Raw genomic sequence first — 26512 nt, forward strand, 5'->3', positions numbered from 1 at the left:
GAACGCCCGAAGAATACAAATTAACTTTGGACGAGAAAGTTTTTTCTACCAATCCTCTAAAGATTTTGGTATTTTTACCTATAAGTGGAGTTGATTTTATCGTAGCAACATCCGTAAACAAATCGAAATATTTTATAAACAAAGGTAAATTAATTATGTGAAGGAATTTAAACCAGCTAATGATATAGCAAAGATGGTAAAGAATTTATAGCTAATGCCCTATTTATAAAATAGTTTCGACAGCTTTCATTCGCGAAGACAACTTTAATACTAACTTTACAAATCTACGGTAAAAGTTACGTGGATGTTCGTCGAAAAAGTGACGCGGAAAGAATGATTGTTTTGGCGGGTACCGTTTGGTTCGAAACGCGTTGAAGTTCGTAAGGCAAAACTCACGCGTCGTGTATTCGCGATTTGTATAATAACCCCGAAGTTTCTTGATGGATTGACCGTGTAAGATAGATTATAGAGCGGCGAGCGAAACTCCGTCGACGTTTGACTGACGGAGACAGCCGCTTTGATGGATAGAAATGAATAAACAACGGATGCCAACTCTTCGTTGTCCCTAATTCTATCTTTACCTGGCTCGCGGAATCGCGGCGATTAGCGTAGTACGACTCTCCCCGCGGAGATCCGACCGAGATCATCATTCGGTTCGCGACCAATTTTTTATCTCTTTCTAATTATAGAGGCGAAAACCTTAAATCGTACAATCCGGAGCATTGTTATTACGAAGCGTAACGACTAATGAAATTCGCGCGACAAGACAAAATTTGTCGGAGGCAAAGAGCGGGAATTAAAATCGAAGAAAACGTCTGCGGAGACATTTTACGAGCAATGGCGAGAAGCGGCGTCCCCGCGGCCCGACGCAAAAAGCTGAGGCCGGCCCGAAAGCGCCAACTGAGTGACGGACAGATTTCTGTCATCTTGAAAAGTAGGCCTAAGCGAAGCGAGAGGAAAACCGTGGAAAGCTTCCCCTTTTCCGAGTTCGCCGCGATTCCATTAAGCCTAGGTCGCTGCAGACGATCGTTCGCCGTCGTCTGTCGACCGAAATTCCCGCGTTCTTCCGCGTCAAAATATCGATGCAACGGGTAATAACGGTAGCGGTTTCCGTTGAATTTTTCCCATTAAAAATAAGCGAAAAAATGCCGTCGTAATGGAAAATGGACTTACATTTCATCTTTTTCGGCTTGTCCTGCTTTCGCCTAGGCATGCTGTAAGGTCCCACACGTCTACTCCGAGAAGGGGCGGCAGCCTTTCACGCCTAAAACGCGTTCCGAAACCGGAGAAGATCGCGGACCGCTTCCCGCAGCTGACCATCCATTCAGTGCACTGTGGAATAGAAAGGGAGTGGTGACGTCAGGAAGATAGACAAGCCGTCGCGCGCTCGGGATCATGGGAGGGATTTTGGCGAAGAGAAAATTGGCGACGGACGGGATGCTAGCGCCATCTCTCAACGACTGTCCAAACTTACCCCGCTTAATGACGAGGTTTAAAAAAATTACGAACCCAATATAATTTTAATATTGTTACGTTACCTTTGATTCGACGTCTCGTCCCATAATTACGAAAATACCGCTATCTTATAATCAATACGGTAGTTTTTATTCATAAACCTTAAAATTCGATTGAATTTTTGGATAGCCTTAAAATAAAAATAACAAACGTTCGTAGCCGGTTGTAAAATATAAATGGCGCAAATTATAATGTGCATTAGAAATAATTTCCCGATAGGTGACTCTGTATTAGTGACGCGTTCAAAACACGGTGAAAGGTCGAACGTTTTTATACGTGGTGGTGATTCTTAAAATTAATTTACAGAAATGTTAAGAGAAGACGTCGTAGACGATGATGTTCATTATTGCCTTCGTTGTAAAACGGCAATATCGGGGCTTGAAAATTATATCGCTCACCGGCAGCAAAACTGTCAAAAAGCCAAAAAAACTTTGCATGATAGTACCCAGCAAACGACTTGTGACACCCAGAATGATATAAGTTACGCGTGTAATAACGATGTGGATCTTCATAACGCCTCTGATTTCTTCTCCTCATTAGAACTCAAATGTAACGTATCTGATAGTTACAATGTGTCTTCCAAAAAACTTTCAACAGACCTATTTCCCATGACCTTTGAATATGATTCTGACAATTATACGGAAACTGAAAATGGCTTTTACCCACCTCAGAGTCACACAGGAGGAAAATGGGGCCCATCCAATTCCTTAATGTTGTTATCACCTAGTCCCAACCCGTTTGTACCTTCCAGATATACCTCATTAACTTCCGAGCTGAATAGTGAACCAACATCTTTAACAACGGAGTTAAACAATGAATCTATGACACCCGAGTTGAACAATGGCCAAACATCTTTGCGCCCCGCACTTGAAACGGTTTCTAAGTGCGCAAAGTTGAATGATGTGAATTTTGAAGATAAAGAACCACATAATGAAAAATTGGTCGATCATTTTTGCAACGTCGAAGAGCCACAAACTATAGAAGTGGTTGTGGAGTCGGAAAAAGAAAAGAAGAAATCGGATAAAACTAACAGTGATTCTTTCTGTGATCTATGCAGTTTGGATCTACTTAATGAAAAAGACTTGTTGGTACATTTATTCAGCGAAGACCATAAAAGAAAAAGCTCGGACATGGGGCTATGGAACAAGGAAGTATTGGCGCACGAATACAAATCAACGAAAGTTTTTCCTTTCCAATGTTGCATTTGCCATTTTTTCTGCGTTGAAAAGAGTGATTTAATAACTCATTTAGAGTCTGAAGATCACCTTAAGAAGGCTACCCACCTTCGCCATAGCCTTTATTGTTTGACTTGCAAATTTGAAACCTTTGACAATAAGGATATGCTAGAACATCTGTTAATGGAAGATCACTCTCGTGATTCAACCTTAAATGCAAGTGATTACCATCCAGTTATGGTTATTGAAAAAACCAACAGATTTTACTGCAAATATTGTAATGGAAAATGCACCCTGATGAATGACGAGAGTTTACGTATCATTCCATCAAAGAAGACCGTTTTCCATTGCCCACATTGCGATTTTAGCTGTAAATCCAACTCGATTTTGAAATGCCACATTTGCAAGGCACACCAGGGTAGTAACAGAGAAGAATCGTGCATTAAAAAGAACACAATTGAAACCAAAATTAAGAAAAGCAAAAATTGTAGAAACATTTGTTTTTCTTGCAACCAGTTTTTTAAAACCCTCGCAGAGCTCAAACAGCATTTCAAATCAAAGCACTCTGAGCAAACTTTAAATTGCGATAAATGTAATCGTTTATTTGTCTCGGATGACGAATTGCAAATCCACTATCAATCGAAAATGCATCAAACAAACCTAACAAAGCACGTTTTAAAAGACGAATACAACCCTCCATCCAACACAGATGAAACTTTTCAATGTGATAGGTGTTCATTCACAACCAAATCTAAAGGGTTTATGTGTTTACACTCTATTCAACACGATGGTCCTATTCGAGACACGAAGAATGAAGAGAATGGAAAACCGCTCAATATTTATCTCTGCCCATTTTGTTCCAAAGAATTTACTCAATTGCTGACATTGGAAAGTCACATCTACACCCATACGGGTGAGAAACCTTACGTATGTCGCGTGTGCCATAAAGGATTTACTCAAAAATCAGCTAAAAATGTTCATGAAAATCTACATCCCAATCCAGACACCATTTGGAACTGCAAAAACTGCCCATTTCAAACATCGAAAAAAACCATACTTGACCGGCACAAATTAACCCACACTAAAAACAGAAGAGTCTACATATGTGATGTTTGTGGGGCTAATTTTTCAAATTTAAATGTGTTAGTGCTGCATACTAAGAGACATGTCAACAAGAAAAAGTACGAATGTCAACACGAAGGGTGTGACCTGTCATTTTGGACATCTGAGGAAATGCAATGGCATTCAAAATCACACATTGAGAAAGAATTTCTGTGTGAAGTTTGCGCTTACTCCTCCAAATCAAGAAGTCTTCTGAACCGTCACCAGAGGACGCACAGTGGGGAAAAACCCTATCATTGTGATGTTTGTCCCTATCTCACAGCCAGTTTGTCGAATCTAATGCGTCACAGTAGGATACATTCTGGAGTCAAAAGTTACAGTTGCCCCTACTGCAACTATACATGCAACACAGCAGAAAATATTAAAAAGCATATCACCAAAACTAAAAAACACAATGGCCTTAAAATGTATCCTTGTTTATTTTGCAACTACTCCACAAATGAAACTGCAGAATTTAAACTACATATGGCCAAATCCCATAGTCAAGAAATAGCTGATGATGACAGGGACGAGGATATTATTACTTTCTTATATTGCCCCCCAGGCCAAACTAACACCCCTAAAGAGTTTAAAATCTTGCCAAAACCATCAAATGAGAAGCCACTAACGATAGCTAATGAAAATGGATTAGTTTTCATAGAGCCACCGCACATTTTTACAACTACAACCATACCAGGTTCTTCTCAGCCTAACCTGGTTTTATTACCAAATTGCGTACCAGGTCCTTCAATTTTGGTTGGCCTACCTGCTAAGAATGCAAACGTTGCACATTCGCTTTTAATTCCAAACCCAAAATTTAGGTTAGATGAGACACGTTTCAGTAACCCAAATCAGACTATTAAAGATGCAAATACCACTAAATTTGTTCCATTAAGACCCAAAGGGCCTATCCCTGAGCAAAATAAAATTTATCCTAGAAATTCCCAACCATTACTGTTTGGTTCAAATCAAATTATTTTCACCCTGAATAATAACCAATCTATTCCTCCAAAAATGAAAATTCCAGCGTCTAGAAAACGTAAAACACCAACACCTAAAGCACTCCCGACTCTGCAAGATACCAAGATGGTTGGTTCTTGTACAATTACTTCTACCCGTATTAATGGGCAAATTAAGCCACAAAAATTGCCAGCTGAACACAAGATAGAGAAGCCCATTAATGTAATTATAATTGACAGTGACGAAGAAGTAACGGAAAAGCGGAAGATGGTTGTGCACGCAGATACTACTTTGACTACAAATAATATTACATTAACTAGCGAAACTTTGTTATCAGCCATGAAGGCGACCTTAGGTGCTGAAGTTATGCAAATGGCGACTTTGCCTAGTGGTGAATATGAAGTTGAAGGTATAAATAATTTAATTGCACCAACCCAGCCGAATTCGGAAGCAGAGGTCTTTGTTCAACCTTTAGCTGAAAATGAAAAACTTTTAAATCAAGCAGTAACCGCTTGTGACCAAAAGCAGGAACAACCCCATAAACAAGTGAATACACATTGTACAGCGTTAAAGGAAGAAAATGGAATTTGTATTTACTTTGATAAATGACTTTAGTTGTATATAAAATTCCACTTCCATGAATTATTCTACAATTTTGAAAAAACCCTTCTAGAACCCATTACAAACTTAAAAAATGCGAACTTTTAATAACATCTTTTATCTGTTTAAATTATTCACACTGCTATGTTTATTTCATGAAAGTTAGGGAATATAACCTGCAAAACAATCTTTATGGAAAACCCCTTCAATTTTTCAAATATGCCTGTACAGTGGCGCCAAACATTTTTAAAGGCAAGAGCGGCTAGAGCTGCTGAGGTTAGTGTTCCACACCAAACACCTGAGGTTATATTCCCTTTAAAGGAACAAGCACACAATTTTATAAAAACAGTTAATTGGGAATTATAACACTTGAGTTTCGTAAAAGAACTTTATAAAATTTTTGGGCAACCTACACTTTATTTTGGAAAAGTGAAAGAAATTAAACACCAACATTAATATTTATTATATAAATACATAAGCTTTGTTTTATTGGTAAAACTTTCGTTTGGAAGGGATTGTGTATACATAAAATTTATAATAGTCAATCATGTAACTGATCTACCAAAAATCTAACATCTTCTTGAACAAGGTGTAAATAAATAAAAGTTTGCATTTTCAAAACAAAACTATCATTAAATAAAAGTTATATACAAGTGGCAAGTCCCAAAAGTAAAATGCAATTCATTCAAAACAGATGCAGTCTTTTGATAAATTGCTTTTATATTTGGGATTCTATTTAACCTCTATGTTAATTGCTACTACCTGAAGGAATGAATGCGTTTTTGGTGAGTTCGCAAGTTTCCTTTCTGACTAAAAGCCATTTCACAATGTTCGCAAATGTAGGGTTTTTCACCCGTGTGTTTCTTGAGATGAATTTGGAGTGTGATCTTCTGAGTAAATGCCTTGTTACACAAATTACACTGAAATGGTTTCTCTCCTGTGTGTATGCGTTTGTGCCTTAAAAATTCCAAAGATATAGGTATAACTTTAGGACAAATATGTTCACTATAATTTCGGGTAGATACACAATACTGATACGGAGCCACTTTTCTCAGTTACTATTTAACACTTTTTTTTAATTTTAAGTTTTTCCTATACCTTTAGCCAAAATTAGAGCAAACTGATTCAAATTTAGAAAAAATAAATTAGTCTAATTTTACCTTTTTAGAAAAAAAAAAGTTGTATAATTTCCTATGGTTATTTAGTTATTATTTCTATACGTAACTACTAACTAGTCACAACGTGTGATAATTCAAGAAAACCAGAACCACTGTTGGTCTAAAGATAACATTGAACATGGTTGAATAGGTAAAAAAGACCAACGTTTGGGGAAAATAAAATATATTTATTTATTAAATTAAACCGACACGCTGTACTTCAGCCGATAGGCCTTCAAGGCGAAGTTACAAGTTAAGACTAATTAATGGAATGTTTAAAAAAAAACGCTACTTGAAAAATGCAAAAACAAGCACCCAACACAAAAATAAACCTAGCATGTTTTTATTTTTAAAACATTCCATTGGTTAGTCTTAACTCTTAACTTCGTCTTGAAGGCCTATTGGCCGAAGTACCGCGTATCGGTTTCATTTAATAAATAAATATATTTTAGTTTCCCCAAACGTTAGTCTTTTTTACCTCTTTGAGTGTTTACAACGTGCGATAACATATTACAACTGCTATAAAACAGTATAATTTTACTCATTAAAAAGTTGGGTTTTCCTAATTAATTTAACCCACATTTTGGTTACTAATTAGGAAATTTGAGTTACCTAACTCACTAAAATTTACTGTGTGAGTATCAGGTCTGTATGCCTTGTATAGTGCAGTACCATAAGTATATAATATATCTCCTAGAGATAAGTATTCAACATCCTATTCTGATAATATTATTTGCTTGAAACATGTACCTTCACAAGCTCCTACAGTTTTTTCAAATGCTTTTCCGAAGAAAAAATACTGTGTGAGAAATTAATATTTATATTTTACATGTGGTAAATTTTGAGTGAGTGCGATGTGGAGCCCTCTTTTCGGCTTTCCATTGAGTTTATCTCGCGAATATTTTGGGGTTGTACGGCTTACACTCTGTTGGCATCTCCCGAAATTACAGTAAATAAGGTAGCTATTTCGTACTAAAGCGCCATTGACATACCTTTCCATTATGGTTTTATTTTGAAATCGTTTGGTGCATATATCGCATTGGTGATTGAGCTTGACATTTCGAGGTCGCATGCGAATCTCCCTCAACATGCTGTCTAATAATTCCCCTTCCGCAGTTTGTCTCCCATCGTTGGAATCTTCTTCAATATGCTTATTCATTCGAACATTTCGTACTGGATTTTATCCCAAATAAAAATTTATGTCATTGTTAAGTTGGTTCAGGCTTAAAGGTGCAAATTACCATTGGGTGATGTAGAGGAGTGCAATGCAAAATGTTTTTGACAACTCTGTGATTTTAAATGGCAGTTAAGAGATGATTTCAATGAAAACCTCTTGTTGCAAAAGTAACAAGGAAAGGGTTTTTCCCCTAAGAAAGAAAGAGTAAAACATTTTAAGATGAACTTATTTTAATTTAAGTTTAAAATTAAAACCTGTATGCGTTCTGATGTGCCTCACAAGATCTGACTGTTTCTTAAAAGCTTTCTGGCAATGATCACATTGGTGAGGAAATTTTGGCAGTACTGGGAGTTGTAATTCTTCAGTTTAAAAATAAAAATTATTTAGCGAAAAGAAAACGTACCAGGAGAGAATTAATTACCGTCATCAATCTGATCTTTCCCGTCCAATGCAGGTAGTAATTCTGCAGGACTTTCTAGGGGAGTTAGTTTTTCAATTTCATCAGTTTGCACTGACAACAGTTTTTCCTTGTCTTTAAACAAAACAAAACACAAAATTTTTGCGTACATTTTAGAGGTGTACGAGCACTGAAATCGAGTTCAAGTTCGAGTACTGGAATCAAGTTCAGATTAGAGTACTCGGCTCAAAACTCGCCAAACTTTCGAGTTTAAAATTTGTCAGAGGTTAAACTCGATAAAAACTCGATCAAAAATGTAAAAACTCGCCGAGCTTCCATTCTTCTTATGGAGTTTCAAAAATATTACGTCACAACTCTCCACCAATTAGGGCTCACAAAAAATACCATCATACTCCTTACACATTGGGCTTTCATCTAAAAATAAAGAAAAAGGTGGGGGGGGGGGGGGGGGGCTGTTCTTCACTTTTGCCAAAGGAGTTATTTAAATATTCGTAAACTCTCTAGGTTTGTCAAACTCGAACTTGATAAGAACATTTTTGAAAACTTAAACTCGACACAGTAGTCAAAAGTTTGATACTCGCACACCCCAAGTAAATTTCTACTTAAGAATATGCAGAATTACCAAATGTGTCCGAAACATCTCCCCTGATATGTCCTTTCAAATGTTGATAATAATGAAATTTATTTCCAAATGCTTCTCCACATTTTGGACAAGAATAAGATGTGCTGATGTTGCTGTGATTTTGTAAATGGCGCTCTAAGGCTTTGCCGCTTTTAAACGCTTTGGCACACCTTTGACATTCATGATTTTTAGTGAAATGTTGTTTCTTTTTATGCGTACTCAGAAACTTTGTGGTAGAGAACCTTTTAAAGCAAATATCGCAAGCAAAAGGTCTTTCTGTAATCAGACAAAAATTATTCCCATTTTAATCTTCTTTGAGTTACGTTGTGTTGAAAACACCAACCTTTCTTTGCTGGTTTCGAATTAGTTGGCAAAGGGTCACTCTTATCTCGATTTGATATTGTCGGTAAAATATATTCCATATCAGCGGAAACTATAGTGGAATTATCCATTGGGAAGCTATTATCAATTTGATTCGACTACAATCATTAAAAATTTCAATTAATACTCATTAAACTGTCCATAAAGTCACGTAACACTAACAACATACTGAAGCATTGTCCCCTAGAAATGGGGGAATAAACTGGTCATTTTTCTCAAAATGTTCCTCAAAGCCGTTACTCAGAGCCTGTAAAAATAGAATAAATTCCTTAGAAGGATAAAAAATATTATCATACAATAACTAATTTACCTGAGTAAGAATTTGCCCAACCTCAAAATCTACACTTTCAATATTTGTTTCTTTGGAATTCTCAACATCCCCGAGATGATCTCCCGCACCCACATCACCGCTACTAATTTCACCAAAATTTTTGTAATGACCAACATCTTGATTAGGTTCTACAATAATTAGAGTAGCAAATATTACTATTACAAATTATTATTTGACCACAAGAAAGTGATGAAGCACCAGTTGAAATAGTTAACTTTGATCTATGAGTTTTTTCGTGTTTCTTGCGAGCCATGGCAGTCTTGAATGTTTTTTCGCAAAGACTACAAGAGAAAGGTCTCGCTGAGCTATGGGTAGTTAAGTGCCTTTTCAATGACCTAAAAATTAATATTCCATTGTTGGTTATTTCATTATATGCACGTTAAAGCTGTTTGGTTTACCCATTAGTGGAGAATTTAGCGTGACAAATTCGGCATTTGTAGTTTTTGACACCAGTGTGGGTAAGAGTGTGGGCCTTTAAGACGCAAGATGAAATAAATTGTCGTTGGCATTGCTTACATTGAAACGGTTTCACACCTTAATAAATAAGTTATATTAACAGTACTTAAGACTATAAGAAGGGAATTTATCGTCATACCCATATGAGCCCGAATGTGCTGTTGCAAATGGGAAGATTTCTTGAATCCTCTAGGGCATAGAGTGCACATGTATTTATTTGCTTTCCCATTATATCTCAAACTTTTAGAATCCTCTTGTACCAATTCTGCATTAGTGAGAATAATAGGATGTTCCAGGGGAAGACTTGCTTTCGGTAAAGAAATTTCATCCATTCCTACGTGTTATTGCGTTTAAAAGCACTATGGTAAATATAGTTTTCAATCAGGACATAGCTAATCAAGGCTTGAACGTAGGAAAGGGGGTATCCAGCGTTGCCAGAAGCCTCAAAATGAATTATCGTACGAACTTTGTAAAAATATCGTACATAATGAAAAATTATCGTACACTAGGTATATGGCGTAGCTCGCAACCGAAACGGTTCTAGGTGGCGCTGAAGGTTTCATATCACTTCTTGGGTGTGTAGCGTCTGCTAGAATGGAAAATGCGTAAATCGGGTAGTGAATGCTTTTCTTTATTGTATTGTAATAATAAAGTAAGTTATTTCAACGGATAAAAATATATTTTCATATATTTCCACGAAAGTTTTAAAACTTTGATTGTCAGTAACGTCTGCTTATACGCTAGCTCTTACTGTAGCTAAAAGAGGGCGTATGCGTAGTAAAATCGTGCAGGCCAGGGTGAGAAATATCGATTTTTTTAAAACTGGACCTGTGGCCAGTTACCACTTTTAACCTTGCAAAATCAGCCTTTCATAATTTATGGTCAAATTACCTATTCTTGACAATATGTGATATAGACCCGACCCGAACAAGCCTACTGAGAGAGAGACTGTTTATATTTCTTTTTGCTTACTGCTACATTCGCTTCTTCTATAATGTAGAGTAGACAGACTCCCCTAGTCAACCATGCATACACACAATTGACATAAGGCCAAGCACACAGCATAGAAGCAAAGACCAAACAATTTTAGGGATTAATATAGAATTTTTATAATGAACTAAAATCTTGAAGGGAAAAAAACTTTGAATTAATAAAGTGGTCAGCAGGGCGATTGGCCTGTGATAGTGCCTTATTTCTCACACTGGTGCAGGCACCCACTGACCGGTGTTTGAAAAATTCACCCAGAAAATCAGGTAGCAGACGACGTGTCGAAGCTTTCCCTATGTCCGTAATTCGCGGGAAACTGACGAAATACAAACGCCGGTGGAGCCCTTTAAGCTTGGCCTATTCGAAAGTGTCCAAATTAAGTTTATAGTGTGAACTGGGCTTTAAATTAACCTATAATATGTGGTCGACGTTCAACATTGTTAAAAGGAAAGGCACTACCAGGAGTTTCGATTGGTGCTCTAAGTGTTCAAAGAGGCTGGCCACGTTGACGCCACTCCATAGGTTTGCCCATACAGGACCATCATGACTGTATTTTTTTCATTAAGAAAAAGTAATCGCTACGTTCTCTGACGACCTCATGCCAAGTAAAAATTACGGAAAATATTTAGAAGAGGTTCCCTCTCGAATATTAGATAATAGAACTGGAGTTTCGATTCCATCTAGACCAGATTTGTATGAAAGTTTCAAACTCACGACCAGTGGAATTATACGAAAAAAAATTGAAAATTAGTAGGTGCGAAATTTTTGGGGTGACATTTTTAAATTTTTCATTCGCCCAACTAATCGGATCGTGTAAAAAATATTCATAGCTTAAAATGTCAATAGAAACCGACAAAGGGAAGTTACACGCTTTTAGACATTTCAATTGAATAATTAATTTCATGGTTAAAAACATTACACAAATGTTTTATTTTTGGTGTGATAAAATACACTGTATTTTATCACACAAAAAATAAAACTTTCTACCTCTATAGGGTAACTTGCACGTGGCCTAGCGAACACTAAAGCCGGCCTAACGTTCTAGGCGTAGCCTCGTCGAGATTTGCATTGTAAATGTATATTTTAATGTTATTGTTAAAATAACTAATAATATACAATTTATCTTATTGGTTTAATTATCTAAATAAATGTTTTACTTCTTAAACGGCTTCTATGACGTTATATATGATTAACTTACCGTTGCTCAAATAAAATAGTCCGGATAAAGATCCAAGCATGGAAGTTGGGGAATTTGGTGGGGTGATGTGTAAGCCAAAACATTACCCATAAGCCTTTGGTATCCGGTAGGCGCGTGTAAGTGGCGCCACGTTTCGGAAATATCCGTACATTACCGTTTCATAGGGGTCAGCTAAAGCGCTAGGTATTCTGGGAGTTCTTCGGCATTCGGCTTCTAGATGGGGAAAGAGTTCGCGATAGACATATGGAATTTTCCCCTCCAGGCTCCATCCTTCACTGCGCGCGTAGAAAATAACGGCAACGGCAGAAGAAACACGATTATATGCCCAAGCCTTTTCTACTCCTAATTTTATCATATGTGGTGTTGTAACAGCGTAAAAATAATTTGGAAAATATAGACAAAATTATCGTACTTTCGCGTACGATAATACATTTTACATCGTACATCGTACCTGAAACGGAATTCGCGTACGTGTACGATAATTATCGTACGTCTGGCATCGCTGGGGGTATCTTTACACTCTCTGGGGGTATCAAGAAGCAAAATAGCAAATGCGAATTTGGACTTCTCGCTAGATGTCACCTATACCTATTTGGGAGTTTCTAATCGTGGGAAATTTGAATTTTCTGATAACAGATTTATTTATTTTATTTATTTATTTATTTATTTATTTATTTATTTATTTATTTATTAACAGAAAAATATCTACCAAGCCAGCAAGGCTTTTGTGTAGATTTCAAATACATATGCGTGAAACAGATACAATAGGATAAACTATACAGAAGGTGAGATCATAACGCGCGGTTAAAATGCTCATTTAAAAGTGCACGGAATTTAGGGAGGGAGGGTTCGGATACAATAGATTGGGGAAGGGCATTCCAGTCATTGATTACAGAATTAGAGAATGAGTTTAAACGACCAGTTGTGCTTGCCCTGGGTTTTGATAATTTATAAGAGTGGCCTCTAGTACGAGAACCCTCATTTAAAACAAAAAAATCAGAAAAGTTGTGCACGAGACTTTTATGGAAAAAATTGTGTAAAAGGCATAAGTTAGTTATTTTGTGGCGAATAATGACTGGAAGAATGGACAGGGATTGTAAGCGCGACGGGGCTGGTAGCTTATCAATTTTAGTAGCTAATTTGGTAAAACGGTTTTGAGCCTTTTGCAATGCCAATTGGTCAGAAGCTAAATGAGGGGTCCAAATTGGGGAACAAAAATCGAAAATAGGTAGAACAAGGGCATTATACAAAGTTTTAATTATTTTTGGGGAACGGAAGTTTAGATTACGGCGGACACATCCCGCAATTGAACGGACACGCTTAGTGACTTTATTGGAGTGGCTGGAGAATTTCAGGGTGGGGTCCACAATAATACCGAGGTCACGCTCCGAAAGGGTGGTCTTAAGGGGGTTGCCAGTGATGGAGTAGATAAAAATAGGGTTCTTGGGACCTAAGTGAAGCTTGGAGGAATAAAACAAGTATACAGGAGTTGCGGAGAGCTGCGAAATCGGTTTCGTCAGTGACCGTGAACCCGCGCGAGACGGAGGGGTTCAAACGCGACTAGCGCCAACTGCATACGGAATTTTGCAACTATTATCGTTTTATATCATTGTTTTCGCGTCGTCTGGTTTGTTTTATTCCTCCAAACAAATAAGAGTCATTTTGGAAAAAAGCGCAAAGAATTTAGAAATGTTTCAAAACAAACCAGACGACGTGAAAACAATGCTATAAAATGATAATAGTTTCAAAATTCCGAATGCAGTTGGCGCTAGTCGCGTTTGAACCCCTCCGTCTCGCTTGAGTTCACGGTCACTGACGTAACCGATTTCTCAGCTCTCCGCAACTCCTGTATACTTGTTTTATTCCTCCAAGAGTTAAGAACCGCACACTTAGCATCGTTAAAAGAAAGGCCATGATCACCAGCCCAAACCACAACAGCGTCCAAATCCGCCTGAAGCTCCCGGCAATTAGCTTGAGAACCAATCTTATGAAAGAGCTTAGAATCATCCGCAAACAACAGAACAACCGCGACAAGGACAGACTCAGGCATAGAGTTGATGAGAACATTGAAAAGGAGCGGCCCCAGGACTGAGCCCTGAGGCACACCCCTGTCCACATCAGCCCAGCCAGACTGCTGCCCGCCGACGACCACCAAGATTAAGATTTATTGGTAAAATCATACAAAGTACAACCACTTGAAATCGGGGTGGCGTCACCAAATTAAAGGGAGCACGGTTTAAAAACAATACACAACATTAAACCAAAGTAACAAATAACACGATTCGGTCTGTGGCTTCTGTTTCACTTGGTAGAGCTTCAGACAAGGTTCAAGGTTTTATTTTTACTTGTACAAGAGTACACCCCTTTAAAACGGGGCGGCATCACCAAATTGGGAGCACAGTCGGAGAAAAAAACAAAAAACACACAGAACAATTCTTAACTTTACAGAGTTAATATATAATAAAATAATAATAAAAATAATAAAAATAGTAAGTAGTGTTTGTAGCTTACATTTCCTGGATTTTGACTATACACTCTTTTACGAAGTCGGCCATTTCATTACAGGCCTTATTTAAAAAAGTACAGGCAAGGGCGCCTGCACGTGCTCAGCCTCATTAGCTCGAGACGTCGCGTGCACTTGACCGCGTGAAGCGACCATAGAAATAGAAATTAGACTAGAAGCACGATTGGATTGGGCGGGGACGTACCAGCTAGAAGGCTGCCATCAGAGTGGAATCGCTATAGTTGCGCCCTCTCATAGAAACAGTTTAAACTAAATAAGTAAATATGGTCACGTGCAATAACATAAAACAGATCGTAGGCAACGTATTAAAATCTTTTTTATTTATCTGACAATATATTAAGTTATTTAAACAGCTTTAGGAAAATCATAAAAATCTCAAGAATCTACTATATCTACCGTGTCACCCTTAAAGTCACACGTTAACTTTGCGCAATCATTGTAAGTCTGAAATACCACAAATCATCACAGTTTAACTAAATTTTAATTATTTCAGTGTGGTTTAAAATATGCCTACATGAGATTCCAAAATCTTGGTTTCAGTGTCTTTTAAACTATCATCAGTATTAGACCAAAGTCAAGTCAAATTGAATGGTTTCCGGTAGTTCACTACCGTAAGTTTTCTGAAATAACCTCTGATAAATAGGGAAACTAAATAACAATTACTAAAATCAATATATTGGCATACTCTAGAAGATGTAAATATCCTTTGTTCTGGAATAGATATTTTTGGGAGCTCTTTCAAATTCTTGTTTTAATAAAGAAATTATTCATATTTCAGTTAGTTTTTTATTTCAGAATGTATAGGGTAATTTATAGTTGTGTAGGTACAGCATTTGCTTTCAAATGGTGCCTTCCATTTTGAAAGTAAATTTCATCCGGCAGAAAATGTTTACTACACACAAAGTCATATGAAGTAATTGTCTCCCCCCCCCCCCGCCCGTAAAATGTTCAGTGTAAAGGTTTGCCCAATGAAATTTGTACACAATATTGCGTTAGGGTGTTTAATGGCTAGCTGCGTTCTCCTTGTGTTTGTTGCTACTAGGTGGAACGATGGTTTAATTTCATAAAATGAATAAAAGTGGTTTAGTTCGCGAACCATCTTATAGATGACAGCGGCTTCGGATCAGTTCAGTATCAAAAACGCCAACACACCGAACAAAGGCCGGGATTTTCATTTTTATATAGAGTAATGACACTTTGACGTCCTAGTACGTCACCCATGTTCTTTCTTAAAGATAAAAAATTAGCGACCAAAATGGCGGCCATGGCTAAAGCTACGGAGTGCTACTACTCTATAGTCGTTTTAAGACACACTGATAACAAGAAAATATTTTACAACCTAGCCAGAGAATCAGGGGCGGCCAATATTTTTTTATCCAAAAATTCATATACTTAAAAGAAAATGTACAGCTCTAAATCTGATCCGTCAATGAATACATTGATAACAAAATTTAAGTCGATATCTTCAGAAAATATCTGTGTAGTGTGTACATGGCTACATAATTAAGCTATTTTTACCGCGGCGGAGTACATCGATACACCTAATGTTCCTGAAAAGTGGCGGGGGGAAAAGCATCACCAAAGCCAAGAATTTTTTACCCCTCAAATAAGATGTCGCAGGTCGAGGCGATAGTATTAGACTTTATCTCAATATTTACTTTTGGTTATATCCGACAAGTGCCCACTTTGTTAATTAGTTTTGATTCAACAGAAAACGTCAAGCTAAAAGGTGAATTTATTTTGGTCAAAATTCGACTCACTACGGCTTTCTATCGAAATTTCTTAAAACCCTCCACCAATCTAGCCCCAATCGACTAGAGTAAAACCGCAAATGGAACATCACATTAGCATATTCCTGTGCTTTGATGTTTTGCGACTGCTAGTAATTTGAATTTTCGCGTCTTGATCTGACATTTTGCCAAAAAACCTAAAAATAACACGCAGAATTTTGCACTGATCTCTATCTCGATCCGTTGATCTGTCGAAATCGGCAGATCGGTTTTGGAGCGATCTCGGAGCAGCCGAGAGCGGGAAATAGAACACGCGAAACTTGATCGGAGCAGATCCAAGCCTGCAAATGGAACATAAAATGTTGATCAGAGTGCTCGAGAGCAGTCAAATGGAAAACGCTATTACTGTTATAGAGAACTAGCCGAAAAGCCCGCCCTACGGGCAGGCCCTCAGCTAGTTGTGTATTTGGAGATGCATTAATTAATCACATAAAGTGGTGCCGGCTTAAGCGAATCCGACATAATACCAAGAATGTATTGATGTTACTAAGAATATTTCAGCATAGCATTAACCCCTGGTACCATCCTCGCAGCTTTTGTGGAGAAAGTTCGTCTGCATTTAAGGCGCGTGCAAGGTCATACTATATAGCAAACTTGAATGGGAAAGCAGACGAATTTAAGCTCCAAAGGCTGCGAGGATGGGAATCAGAATCTTGTAGTCCAATATTCTTAGTCACTTCAATACATTCTTGCCGAAACTAATGAAATGTGCTATGATGATAGTAGCTGAAAACTATTCGTGAGTTCTGAACCGTTCAACCAGTCCCCATGCGCACTATTCGGCAAAAAAATTCTAGAACTACCCAAATGCAAACTATTCGCAGACAAGAACCTCTTGTTGAACCGTTCGGAACCGTTCTAAATGGTACCTGCTCAAGAGCAAGTACTGGCCGGAACTCAAGGTTGAAATCTCTAAAATTCGTCTGCACATCGGGCTGCGTACGTCAAATCGTACGAATCACAACTATTCGTCCAAAAGTTCTGAACTATCCAGAACTTTTGCGTGACGTCACAGCTTAGTCCTAAGCCGTTCTCTTAACGGTTCAGAACTCACGAATAGTTTTCAGCTATTCTAAAAACTATGAACACACGAGGTAAATGCCCAACTTTTTTTAGAATGTCTACACCCACCTATGACCACCTTGTTATTTTTAATGACCTCATTATCAAACCAACTTCATTTGTACGTTTTCAAGTATGCTCTAAAACTTTATCTTGAAAGTTTTCATCTATCACCTATCGGCCAAGACATACAATTTTGAGAAACATGAAAATCGTTTTCAATATTCTAAAATTTTGAAATAAGATAGATCCATTCTTCAAACATGTACTCCGAAAATCCTTTCCAAAGTATTCAGACACCGAGTATAAATTTAAATAAAAAAACAATTATAATAGTGTTTTTGTACAAATATTTTAAAGATTTTTCGCAAATTTGACATAACATAAAAAAAAAATACGCATAAAGTGGGTTCAACAACAATTGAACGCAATTTTTAAGCCCATTTAATTCAAATAAACTGTTATCAAAAAGTCCAAATGTGGTTCCAGCAAGTAACTTCCTTAATATTATGAGCGTATTTAATTATAAATTAAAAAATTTTATACAATAAATTTAGAAATTTTCACACCCCGTGAAAGCAGCAAGTTGGCTACGTCCACACCCCCGTGAAACTCGGAGATTTATCATTAAATGGTGATATTTAACATTTAACGCCCAATGTTTTACATGTTATGAACGAAATTTTGTTTGTATGGTTCCAACAAGCATTATCTTTAAATATTTACGCTCATTAAATTAAATAAAAAAATTAAATTAATTTGGGCGTTGAGGTACGCGTAAAAAAGAAATCAAATAGATTCCACACCCCGTCAACGCAACAAGTTGGCTACGTCCACACCCCCCGTGAAACTCGGAATTTTGTCATTTATTGGCGATAATAAACATTTAACGCGTAATGTTTTTCATGTAATGTGGGAAATTTTATTAGTTGGGTCCAACAAGTATGTTCTTTAAATATTTACGTTCATTTAATGCAATTAAATATTTAATGCCGAAATCACCATTTTCAAGGTGTTTCATTATAAAATATAAGTATTTTCTCTAGATGAACATATTGGAGGTAGAGATTACTTTTTAATAAAATCGGAAATTGTGGGCCCCTGATTTAAACATTTATTAAGACCTGTTAAAACATAATTTTCTATTGGTAATTTACCAGTGGAATTTCGTTTAAAATAAGAAAACCCGTTCGCGGCTAAATTGTTTTATTATATTATGGCTCGGCAAATTAATTAAGAATTCTTGTAATTAAGAGCAAAGTATCTTCGTTTTATTGAAATAACAGAATTTTAAAAGTGGCCTGAAACCGTTTCTCTATCAACTATCTCATATCACTCAGATTTGTCTAGTTTTAAAATACTTTAGTTTTATGCGAGTTACTTTTAGGCGTTTTTGTTTTAGATAAGATTGGGTTATGTTTAAGTTTAGGCGAAGTCTTGGTTTATCACTACCTATTAATTTCGCGAAATTAGTACAACTTTTAATTTCCTTTTTTTTTTAAGAACTATAGAACCAGTTTGCTCTGAAACCGTTTAGGCAAAGATTTGTAAATGGGCGAAAAAATCAATTTGTTCAAGAAATGTTGAAGATCTTAAAACGATGGGAAATATCGATCGCAATATCAATTTTTGATGCAATCGGGGGCCGTAATAATTGGGCGTTTCATTTCTCTCAAACCATTTGGGCAAAATTTGTATATGAATATGATGAATCCACTTAAGTGATTGCGGATTTCCTAAGTCGTTGCTCTTAACAGGCAACGGGGGCTTTTATTCATTTCAATTCGGTGATTTTTCGTGATATGTGCGGTATTTGCTTATTTAATCACAGGTTGTGGCCGCCAATTAGTAGCAGGCTTCCAATCCGGTACATATACAGGGTGTTACGGATAAGAGTACCGAAACTTTTATAATGTGTTCTATGGGTCAATAGGAGTTGAAAATGTCTAAGGAACCATGGTCCTAAAATGTACCGTTTAGGAGATACAAGCTTTCAAAATTGGACCTAAAAAACACCGAAATTCACGCAAATGTGAAATCCTTATTATGCCTTGATCACAATTGTTGTCTTAAAATGATCGGTTGTTTTTTAGAGATAAAGTGATAAAAGGATCGCCGAATATCAAAAGAGCATTACAACATCGTCCGGAAGTATGCACCTCCAGATTGTGCTTTAAAAACAAGACTTGTAATAATTTTCGACGTTTAACTGTAACCTAGTCGTGTTTGATAGTACAAAAACCAGCAGCACATAATTAATGGTATGTTTTTATTTATCAAACAGAACAATTATTGACATTGTTACAGGCACCGTTCACATTATTTACAAGAGTTGTTCGAAATGCCCACCTTGAACTCTAATGCACAAACGACAATGTCGTACAAATGATTGACGAACGTTTTCCCAGATGTCTGGTGTGTTTCGAATTGTCTCACATGCATCGATAATACGCTGGCGCAAGTCGTCGACATCTCGGACCTCTGTTTTATAAACTACGTCTTTCAGATGTCCCCAAAGATAGAAGTCACAAGCGTTCAAATCGGGAGATCGTGCTGGTCATGGAATAGTTCCTCCTCGTCCTATCCACCTTAAAGGAAATGTCGCATCGAGGTGGTCTCTCACGGTACGGCTGAAATGTGGTGGCGCCCCATCGTGCAAGAACCACATTGAAAACGTTTCGTAGTAATGTTTTAAATTTTGAATAGGTTTTTCAGTAACCATTTGATTCAGGAGAGAGTTCCAATGGTTTATTACACTATGAAGAAAGGAATTAAGTCGAATGGCATTTTTCGACCTAGGTTTGTTCAATATGACCACGGGTTGTGGACCACACATTTAAGGAAAAATAATCGTTAAAGTTAATGTCTAAGCCATTATAGAAATTTTGTGGAGTAAACATAAATTTTGATTTGTGGCGAATATGGATGGGCTGTATAGAGAGGGATTTTAAACGAAAGGGGGCTTTTCGAACTTACTAACGAGTTTGGAAAATTGGTTGGCGCTTTTTGCAAAGAAGCAAGATCGGTAAATAAATGCAGAGTCCAGTTGCAAGAACAATAATCGTTGATGGGAAGGGCCAGCAAATGATAGTTGTTTTACAAGTGTAAGAGACCGAAAATTAAGGTTACAGCGTATCAACCCATTTTGCGACTCTTAATTTGAGCAGATAATTTTAGGCGAGTGTCTACAATAACTGCAAGGCCACGTTCGGAGAGAGTGGATGTAAGTGGGGTACCATTAATGGTATAAACGAAATGATTGTTCTGACGGCATAGATGCAGAACTGAACATTTGCTAGTGTTAAAGGCCAACCCGTGGGAATCAGCCCAGAGAACCGCAGCATCTAAGCCAGCCTGAAGCGCGAGGTTGTCAGAGGACACTTTCATTTTATGTGAAAGCTTAGAGTTATCCGCAAATATAGTAAAAGCAATTAATTAAGGAGAGGGCGAGGAATTTATTAAAATATTGAAGAGAAGACAGACCCCTGGGGGACTCCCCTGTCAACTTTACTCCAGGCAGACGCGTCACCCTGAAGGACTACCCTCTGCATGCTTACGATCTTTTAAATAACTTTCGAGGCACCACAGTGCGTCCTCGACAAGAAGAATAGAATGAGGAATAGAGTCGAAGGCCTTGGAAAAAATTCAGAAAATTACATCAATAGTAGCAAAAGTAAATATTAATATTTACTTTTGATAGTAGGTGGTTTCTTTTCGCCAGTTCTCGGACTAAAAGTTTACTCTTTTTAACCTAAAACTTTTTATTCGCCCCATAAACTATAGGGCTACTCTTTTTACTCGTTCTGAAAATGATGTTTAAAGAGAGTAGATCGTCGTCTGCTTGCCCGAATTTATCGGCTAAAAAGCCACAGGCAGCCATTTTGGAAAACTTTTTACTTCTACTCGAACTATTCACCACCACAGAATACGAGTGAAATGACGTCATGTAGCGTTACTCTTTTTTATTATTATTAGATTAGTATCGCACGAAGGCTTGGAAAAAAAACCTTGCTGAGAAGGAGAAAAATATTAGTGCCATGTAGGAAGGGTTTAATTTGGTCATTGGCAATAATTACACTAAATTTTGGGGTCTGATTCCGATTACTAATCGGGTGGTAGGTAGTAGGATCACCCCGAGAGCCCTTTTTATGAATGGGGGTAATATGATCTTCTTTCCAGCCAAGATAATATAAACCTCGTACCCTATAGATTCGAATTCTGGGAGCTTTCCGATTGCCGGTTTTGTAACTAAACGTTTACCCACTTCCGGCACTTGAACTCACAAGGAGACTACCCGAGGTGGTTATCTCCGATTTTGTTGAAACTCGTGGGTTATGTAGTCCTTAAGGTGGCATGAAAATTTCCAAAGGGCTTTAGTTTTCCCATGGTAACCGAAAACGTTTTTGCTCTCTCAACACAAAAAATCTCCATTTAAAGGGAATAGAACCTCCAACGCGTTCTTTATGGAAGACCCCATCAATTTTCTTTATTCCCTTCACAATCAGCGATTATCAGCGCCGCAAGTGTGAAAAGCCATGGTAGGCAGCGGACAATATTGGAACCCTCGGAGGGTGACAGAAATACCAGAGGTTATATTCCCTTTAACAAAATTTGGGTAACCGAGAAAATCCTATGCTTTTTTAAATGGAGAGGTTAAAAAACATTTTCGGTTGCCATAGGAAAACTACTTTTCCCTTTGGCAATTTTCATACTACCATAAGGTCTACCTAACCCCCGAGTTTCAACAAAATCGGTGATAACCACCTCGGGTAGTCTGCTTGTCAGAAAAACCCATAGAAATCTCATAGGTAACTAGAATGCTGCTGAATACGGCCGAGCTTGTCCAGTAGCGGCGCTAAGGTTTTTTCACAGGTGGGCTAATTATTTTGTGGCCCCTAAGAATTTGGTGGCCCTTACAACCATGGAGTGTAGCTACACTCCATTTTACAAATTTAGTGACCCCTTATAAAATTTTCAGGAAGCGAGAAGAGCAAGGTCGTTTTCTTGGTGCGGCTCTCGTCGCGTTTACTGGACCTTGTATCCGACCTAGAGGGGACACGTGCACGCCCGGGGTATTTCCCTAAATTCCCTTTCTTTTCTTCCTATTGTCCATTCAACTTTCTCTCAATTTCCGCTCCATTCCTCCCTAATCTATCTGTTTATGGTCTTATTGAGTAAACAAATTGATTTTGAAAGTTTTTTTTTAGAAAAACTTTTCTTGGCAATAAAACAAATTTCTAGAGATAAAGAAAATTCATAAATTGAAATATGTGGCCCTTTTAATATAAATATGTGGCCCCTCTCAGAAATGCAGGGGGGCTAAAGCCCACTTCAGCCCACCCTTAGCGTGGCTACTGAGCTTGTCGCCAGTTCGTTTTGAACCTTCAGCCAATGAGAGGCCGTAGAGTGGTTCCGCCAAGGAGGATAATAATCCTACTTGGTTCCGCTACTATCGCGGGAGCTAGGTGACGTCATTCTCTCTGGTGACATTAAATTCTTGGCAGAACCACTCTTTGAGCTCTGATTGGCTGAGATCTGGCTATCGTCTGCCACGGCGCTTGGCCCATTTGCCAGTTACACGGCAGCATTCTAGTTACCTATGAGATTTCTATGGAAAAACCGGCCTCCATGCATCGGTCGCTGGTTTGTTCCATCACCGCCAACTTTGATGAGTTGATTACCATGGTAACTATGGAGCTAATCTTTTCGGAGTTCCGGCCGGAAGTGGGTAATCACTATTGACTACGCGCGAAGCAGCTATTTTGAATTTAGGGTACGAGGTTTATATTATCTTGGCTTCCAGGAAGGGGAAGCCCACAGAGAGTGAAAGAGCGAGAAATAAGAAGGTACAGAGGAACGGATTTAAGTAAGTGAGGGTGAAGACCATCCGGACCCAGAGATTTAGAAGCAATTAATTTACGCAATAAGATGACAATATCCGCATGTTCACACGAGTAATTGGAAAGAATAGGGGATGCCACAGTAACATTAAAGGGATGTGGCAATGGCGGAAGAGCTGATGTAGCTTCAGGCAAAGAAGTAGTAATAGAAACATCTGGTTTCTTAAGCTCAGATATAATAGGTACACGAGAAGAGCGGAATTCGTTAACATGGGCCCAGAAGGACTTCGGGTTATCACGAATAAGATTAGTTAAATCTGCCTTATATTTACGACAAGCATTCCGAACATGGGAAGTAAACGCGTTACGAGTTGTACGGTATTGGCTATGAAGGGTGTCCAAAACACTTGGAGATACTAGACGCCTATTAGAGTTCTCTTAGGAACCGAGAACAGGCAGCAGCTTTAAATTCTCTAGTACGATGGTTAGGCTTAGGCTCAGGAGGGGGGTTTGCGAAGGGGAATAAAATGGGCAATACCAGCAGATAATAAATACTTTAAGAAAGTAAGACCCCGACTCTGAGATATTGGTAGACCGTAAGAAAATTGACCAGTCAACAGAGGACAGTCTGACAGAAAGACGTTAAAGGACTCATAGTCACCTTTAAAGAAATTAGGTCTATGGACAAAGGTGGGACGAGACCCACATATCTACACTTGGTATAGAACAACACCGTAATCGCTTCTGCCCAAGGCCGCCAAGATCTCGGGTCGATAGCAAGAGAAAGGTCTGAGGACAGGACTAAATCAAGTTAATTGTCTTTACAGAAAAGGCCACCATTTCTGGTGGGGAAATTAATAATCTGAGTAAGTAAATTGCACAATATACAGTCGAGAAAGGATTTAGTGACCCGACAAGAATGTGTTGTGGGACTGAGGGACTGCCAGCAAATAGCGGGGTAATTAAAATCTCCGACGATTGTTGAAGAAAGTTTACGTCGTCTACAGTAGGTATTAATGGCTAAAATAAAAGTGCATAACATGTTGTGGTTTACGTACCTGCGGATACCAGAACGATATACAACTGCAATTATGGTGACGGTAGAGGGGGGACTACAATGAGTGAGATAAACTATTAAGATATCCAGGCCCTGCGTACTTGGAATAAAATTAGCGGTGAAAGAGTAATCAAAATAAAGGACGACTCCCCCATAATTACTCAGTCCTCTGTCCTGTCTGAAAAGGGAATAACCTGGAAAGTTACGTTCACCATCCAAATGATCGTATGACCAGTGAGTTTCAGCAAAAAACTGCAATTAAGGAAGTGAGCGAGTTCATTATGTTTCTATACCGAGGTGAGTCCTTGAGCATTTGTAAGGAGGGCAGGTGTGGGAACTTGAGACACTTCACATATAATTCTAAGTTCAGGCGGAAGGGAACAGCGTAGGTACTGAGACTGGGAGGACTAGGTCCGAAAAGGCTGGCTTAACAGCCAAGGATGAGTTGAACCGTTTTGAGGTGCAGGGAACTGAGGAACGCAATTAGGAGAAGGGTGTCTTCCCCAATAAGGGGACTGGAATATAGCGAAAATACTACCAGGATTGGGATAAATAACACTAGGGACTTGAATGCTCGAGCAAATTGGCTGACCGGAAGGAGGCACTGAAATATTGAGAGAACTAGGGAAACCATAGAAATCTCATAGGTAACTAGAATGCTGCCGTGTAACTGGCAAATGGGCCAAACGCCGTGGCAGACGATAGCCAGATCTCAGCCAATCAGAGCTCAAAGAGTGGTTCTGCCAAGAATTTAATGTCACCAGAGAGAATGACGTCACCTATCTCCCGCTATAGTAGCGGATCCAAGGAGGATTATTATCCTCCTTGGCGGAACCACTCTACGGCCTCTCATTGGCTGAAGGTTCAAAACGAACTGGCGACAAGCTCGGCCGTAGGCGGCAGCATTCTAGTTACCTATGAGATTTCTATGAGGGAAACAATCGTTTGTGTTTGTGTGAGTAGCAATTCAGGTAGAGAAGAATCCCACACAAGTGCCAACGTCAACGAATGCAGGAAAAGTGTTGCCCGGCCAAGGGTGAATGAGTGAGTCACCAGTTTCATGTGTAGAAGGGTATCCTTTCACTGTATATGGGATAAAATCGTGAAGTGTAGGCCAAGAATGAGGTGGAGAACCTTGAAATTTCAAATGACCCAGTCATTAGAACCGTCCTTTTGACACTCGGCTAACTGGGCCCTAGCCTTAGCATACCTCCCTCTTTAAAGGGGTGTGAAGTCATTGAGGGCAGAAAAAGGGTAACTTGGGTCTTCATCGCGGCGTGGACGAATGAAAGCGAATTTTTCCTTGCGGTGAGGAGCACGAAGAACAACCTTGATAGGTCTTGGTCGTCTAGAAAGGAAGAAAGGCCTTCTTATTAAGCATCCAAAAGTTTACTCACATCCGGGTGGTGGAAATTTATTTTCCCAGGGTGTAATTTTCCCTTTAAAGGGAGTAAAAACTTAACCGAAAAATTGTCTGCTAAAACACGCTACGGCTTGATTTTCACGTAATAAGGGCCAATCACTCCTAGTTTCTGCTTGCATAAATGTTAAATTTGTTGATCCAGTAGGTGAAAACTATTCTTAAGTCCGGAACCGTTCAAAGAACTGATTCGGACTAAGCTAACACGTCACCAAAACGTCCCGGACAGTTCAGAACTAGCGGTACGAATAGTCTGAAATTCCATCGTAAAAGCACGTAAGACTCGGCTAAAAACTACTGCGGACGAAACTCAGCCTTGGGTTCTTACCGTTCTTGATGGTACCTGTTGTCGAGCAGCTATTGCTTGAACAGTTCCGAAAAGTCCGAACACCGGTTACCGCGAGCGAATAATTGGCGTTACAACGGTTCGATAATTTTGTTTCGGCGAATAGTTTCCGTGAGGACTAATCGAACAGTTCCGTACTAGCGAATAGTTTTCACCTAGTAATTACCTAAGTAATTATCCTTTTAATGATCCAATCAATCTACAGAAAATTGAATTATGTTGCCACGTGGTTATGGAAAAACAGATACAGTGTTTACCATAGCACCTCACCTGAAAATCATTGTTTCTAGTTGGAGAACCAACTACAATAGCTTTACCTGAAATTTGACAACCTAATGCAAACCAAAAAAATTTCAACTCAAATTATTATTTAAATATTTGAGCTATTTTATTAT

The 26512-nt window shown here is 38.4% G+C and overlaps 3 protein-coding genes across 4 annotated transcripts in view; 1 reads left to right on the plus strand and 2 right to left on the minus strand.

Moving 5' to 3' along the window:
- LOC149926465 (protein tiptop-like) overlaps nt 1-1670 on the minus strand; it is a 201443-nt gene extending 199773 nt beyond the window's left edge. For both annotated transcript variants that reach the window (XR_016474084.1, XM_090159371.1), the window contains exons 1-2: nt 1539-1670; nt 1174-1332 (exon numbers count right to left, since the gene is read on the minus strand). Coding sequence is in view for 1 of the 2 variants with exons in the window: in XM_090159371.1 (XP_090015497.1) it covers nt 1174-1213 (40 nt within the window). In the remaining variant the exon portion in view is untranslated. The remainder of the gene's footprint in view (nt 1-1173; nt 1333-1538) is intronic.
- A 44-nt stretch (nt 1671-1714) lies between these two features.
- On the plus strand, nt 1715-5886 carry LOC149926467 (uncharacterized). Its single transcript, XM_090159374.1, has one exon. It carries the CDS (start codon nt 1824-1826, stop codon nt 5358-5360), a length of 3537 nt encoding a protein of 1178 aa, XP_090015500.1. The 5' UTR covers nt 1715-1823; the 3' UTR covers nt 5361-5886.
- On the minus strand, nt 5767-10309 carry LOC149926468 (uncharacterized). The gene is made up of 12 exons (XM_090159376.1): nt 10033-10309; nt 9836-9971; nt 9636-9772; nt 9417-9565; nt 9276-9353; nt 9069-9204; nt 8726-9001; nt 8107-8217; nt 7940-8044; nt 7750-7875; nt 7501-7681; nt 5767-6308 (listed from the first exon to the last, which is right to left on the minus strand). Exons 1-12 carry the CDS (start codon nt 10223-10225, stop codon nt 6110-6112), a joined length of 1827 nt encoding a protein of 608 aa, XP_090015502.1. The 5' UTR covers nt 10226-10309; the 3' UTR covers nt 5767-6109.
- Nucleotides 10310-26512: the final 16203 nt, after the last annotated feature.

This window comes from Leiobunum rupestre, chromosome 9 (genome assembly GCF_980474605.1).
Source record: "Leiobunum rupestre chromosome 9, qqLeiRupe1.1.hap1, whole genome shotgun sequence".
In the NCBI taxonomy this organism is placed as follows: domain Eukaryota; kingdom Metazoa; phylum Arthropoda; class Arachnida; order Opiliones; family Sclerosomatidae; genus Leiobunum; species Leiobunum rupestre.

Excerpts from the sequence above, each read along its gene's own strand:
- LOC149926468 (XM_090159376.1), bottom strand. The coding sequence starts at position 10,225 with ATGGATGAAATTTCTTTACCGAAAGCAAGTCTTCCCCTGGAACATCCT. Across the intron at positions 9,566-9,635 it reads AAAGTTAACTATTTCAACTG|AACCTAATCAAGATGTTGGT; the intron begins GTGCTTCATCAC and ends TAATTATTGTAG. Across the intron at positions 9,002-9,068 it reads TTCGAAACCAGCAAAGAAAG|AAAGACCTTTTGCTTGCGAT; the intron begins GTTGGTGTTTTC and ends GTCTGATTACAG.
- LOC149926467 (XM_090159374.1), top strand. The coding sequence starts at position 1,824 with ATGTTAAGAGAAGACGTCGTAGACGATGATGTTCATTATTGCCTTCGT.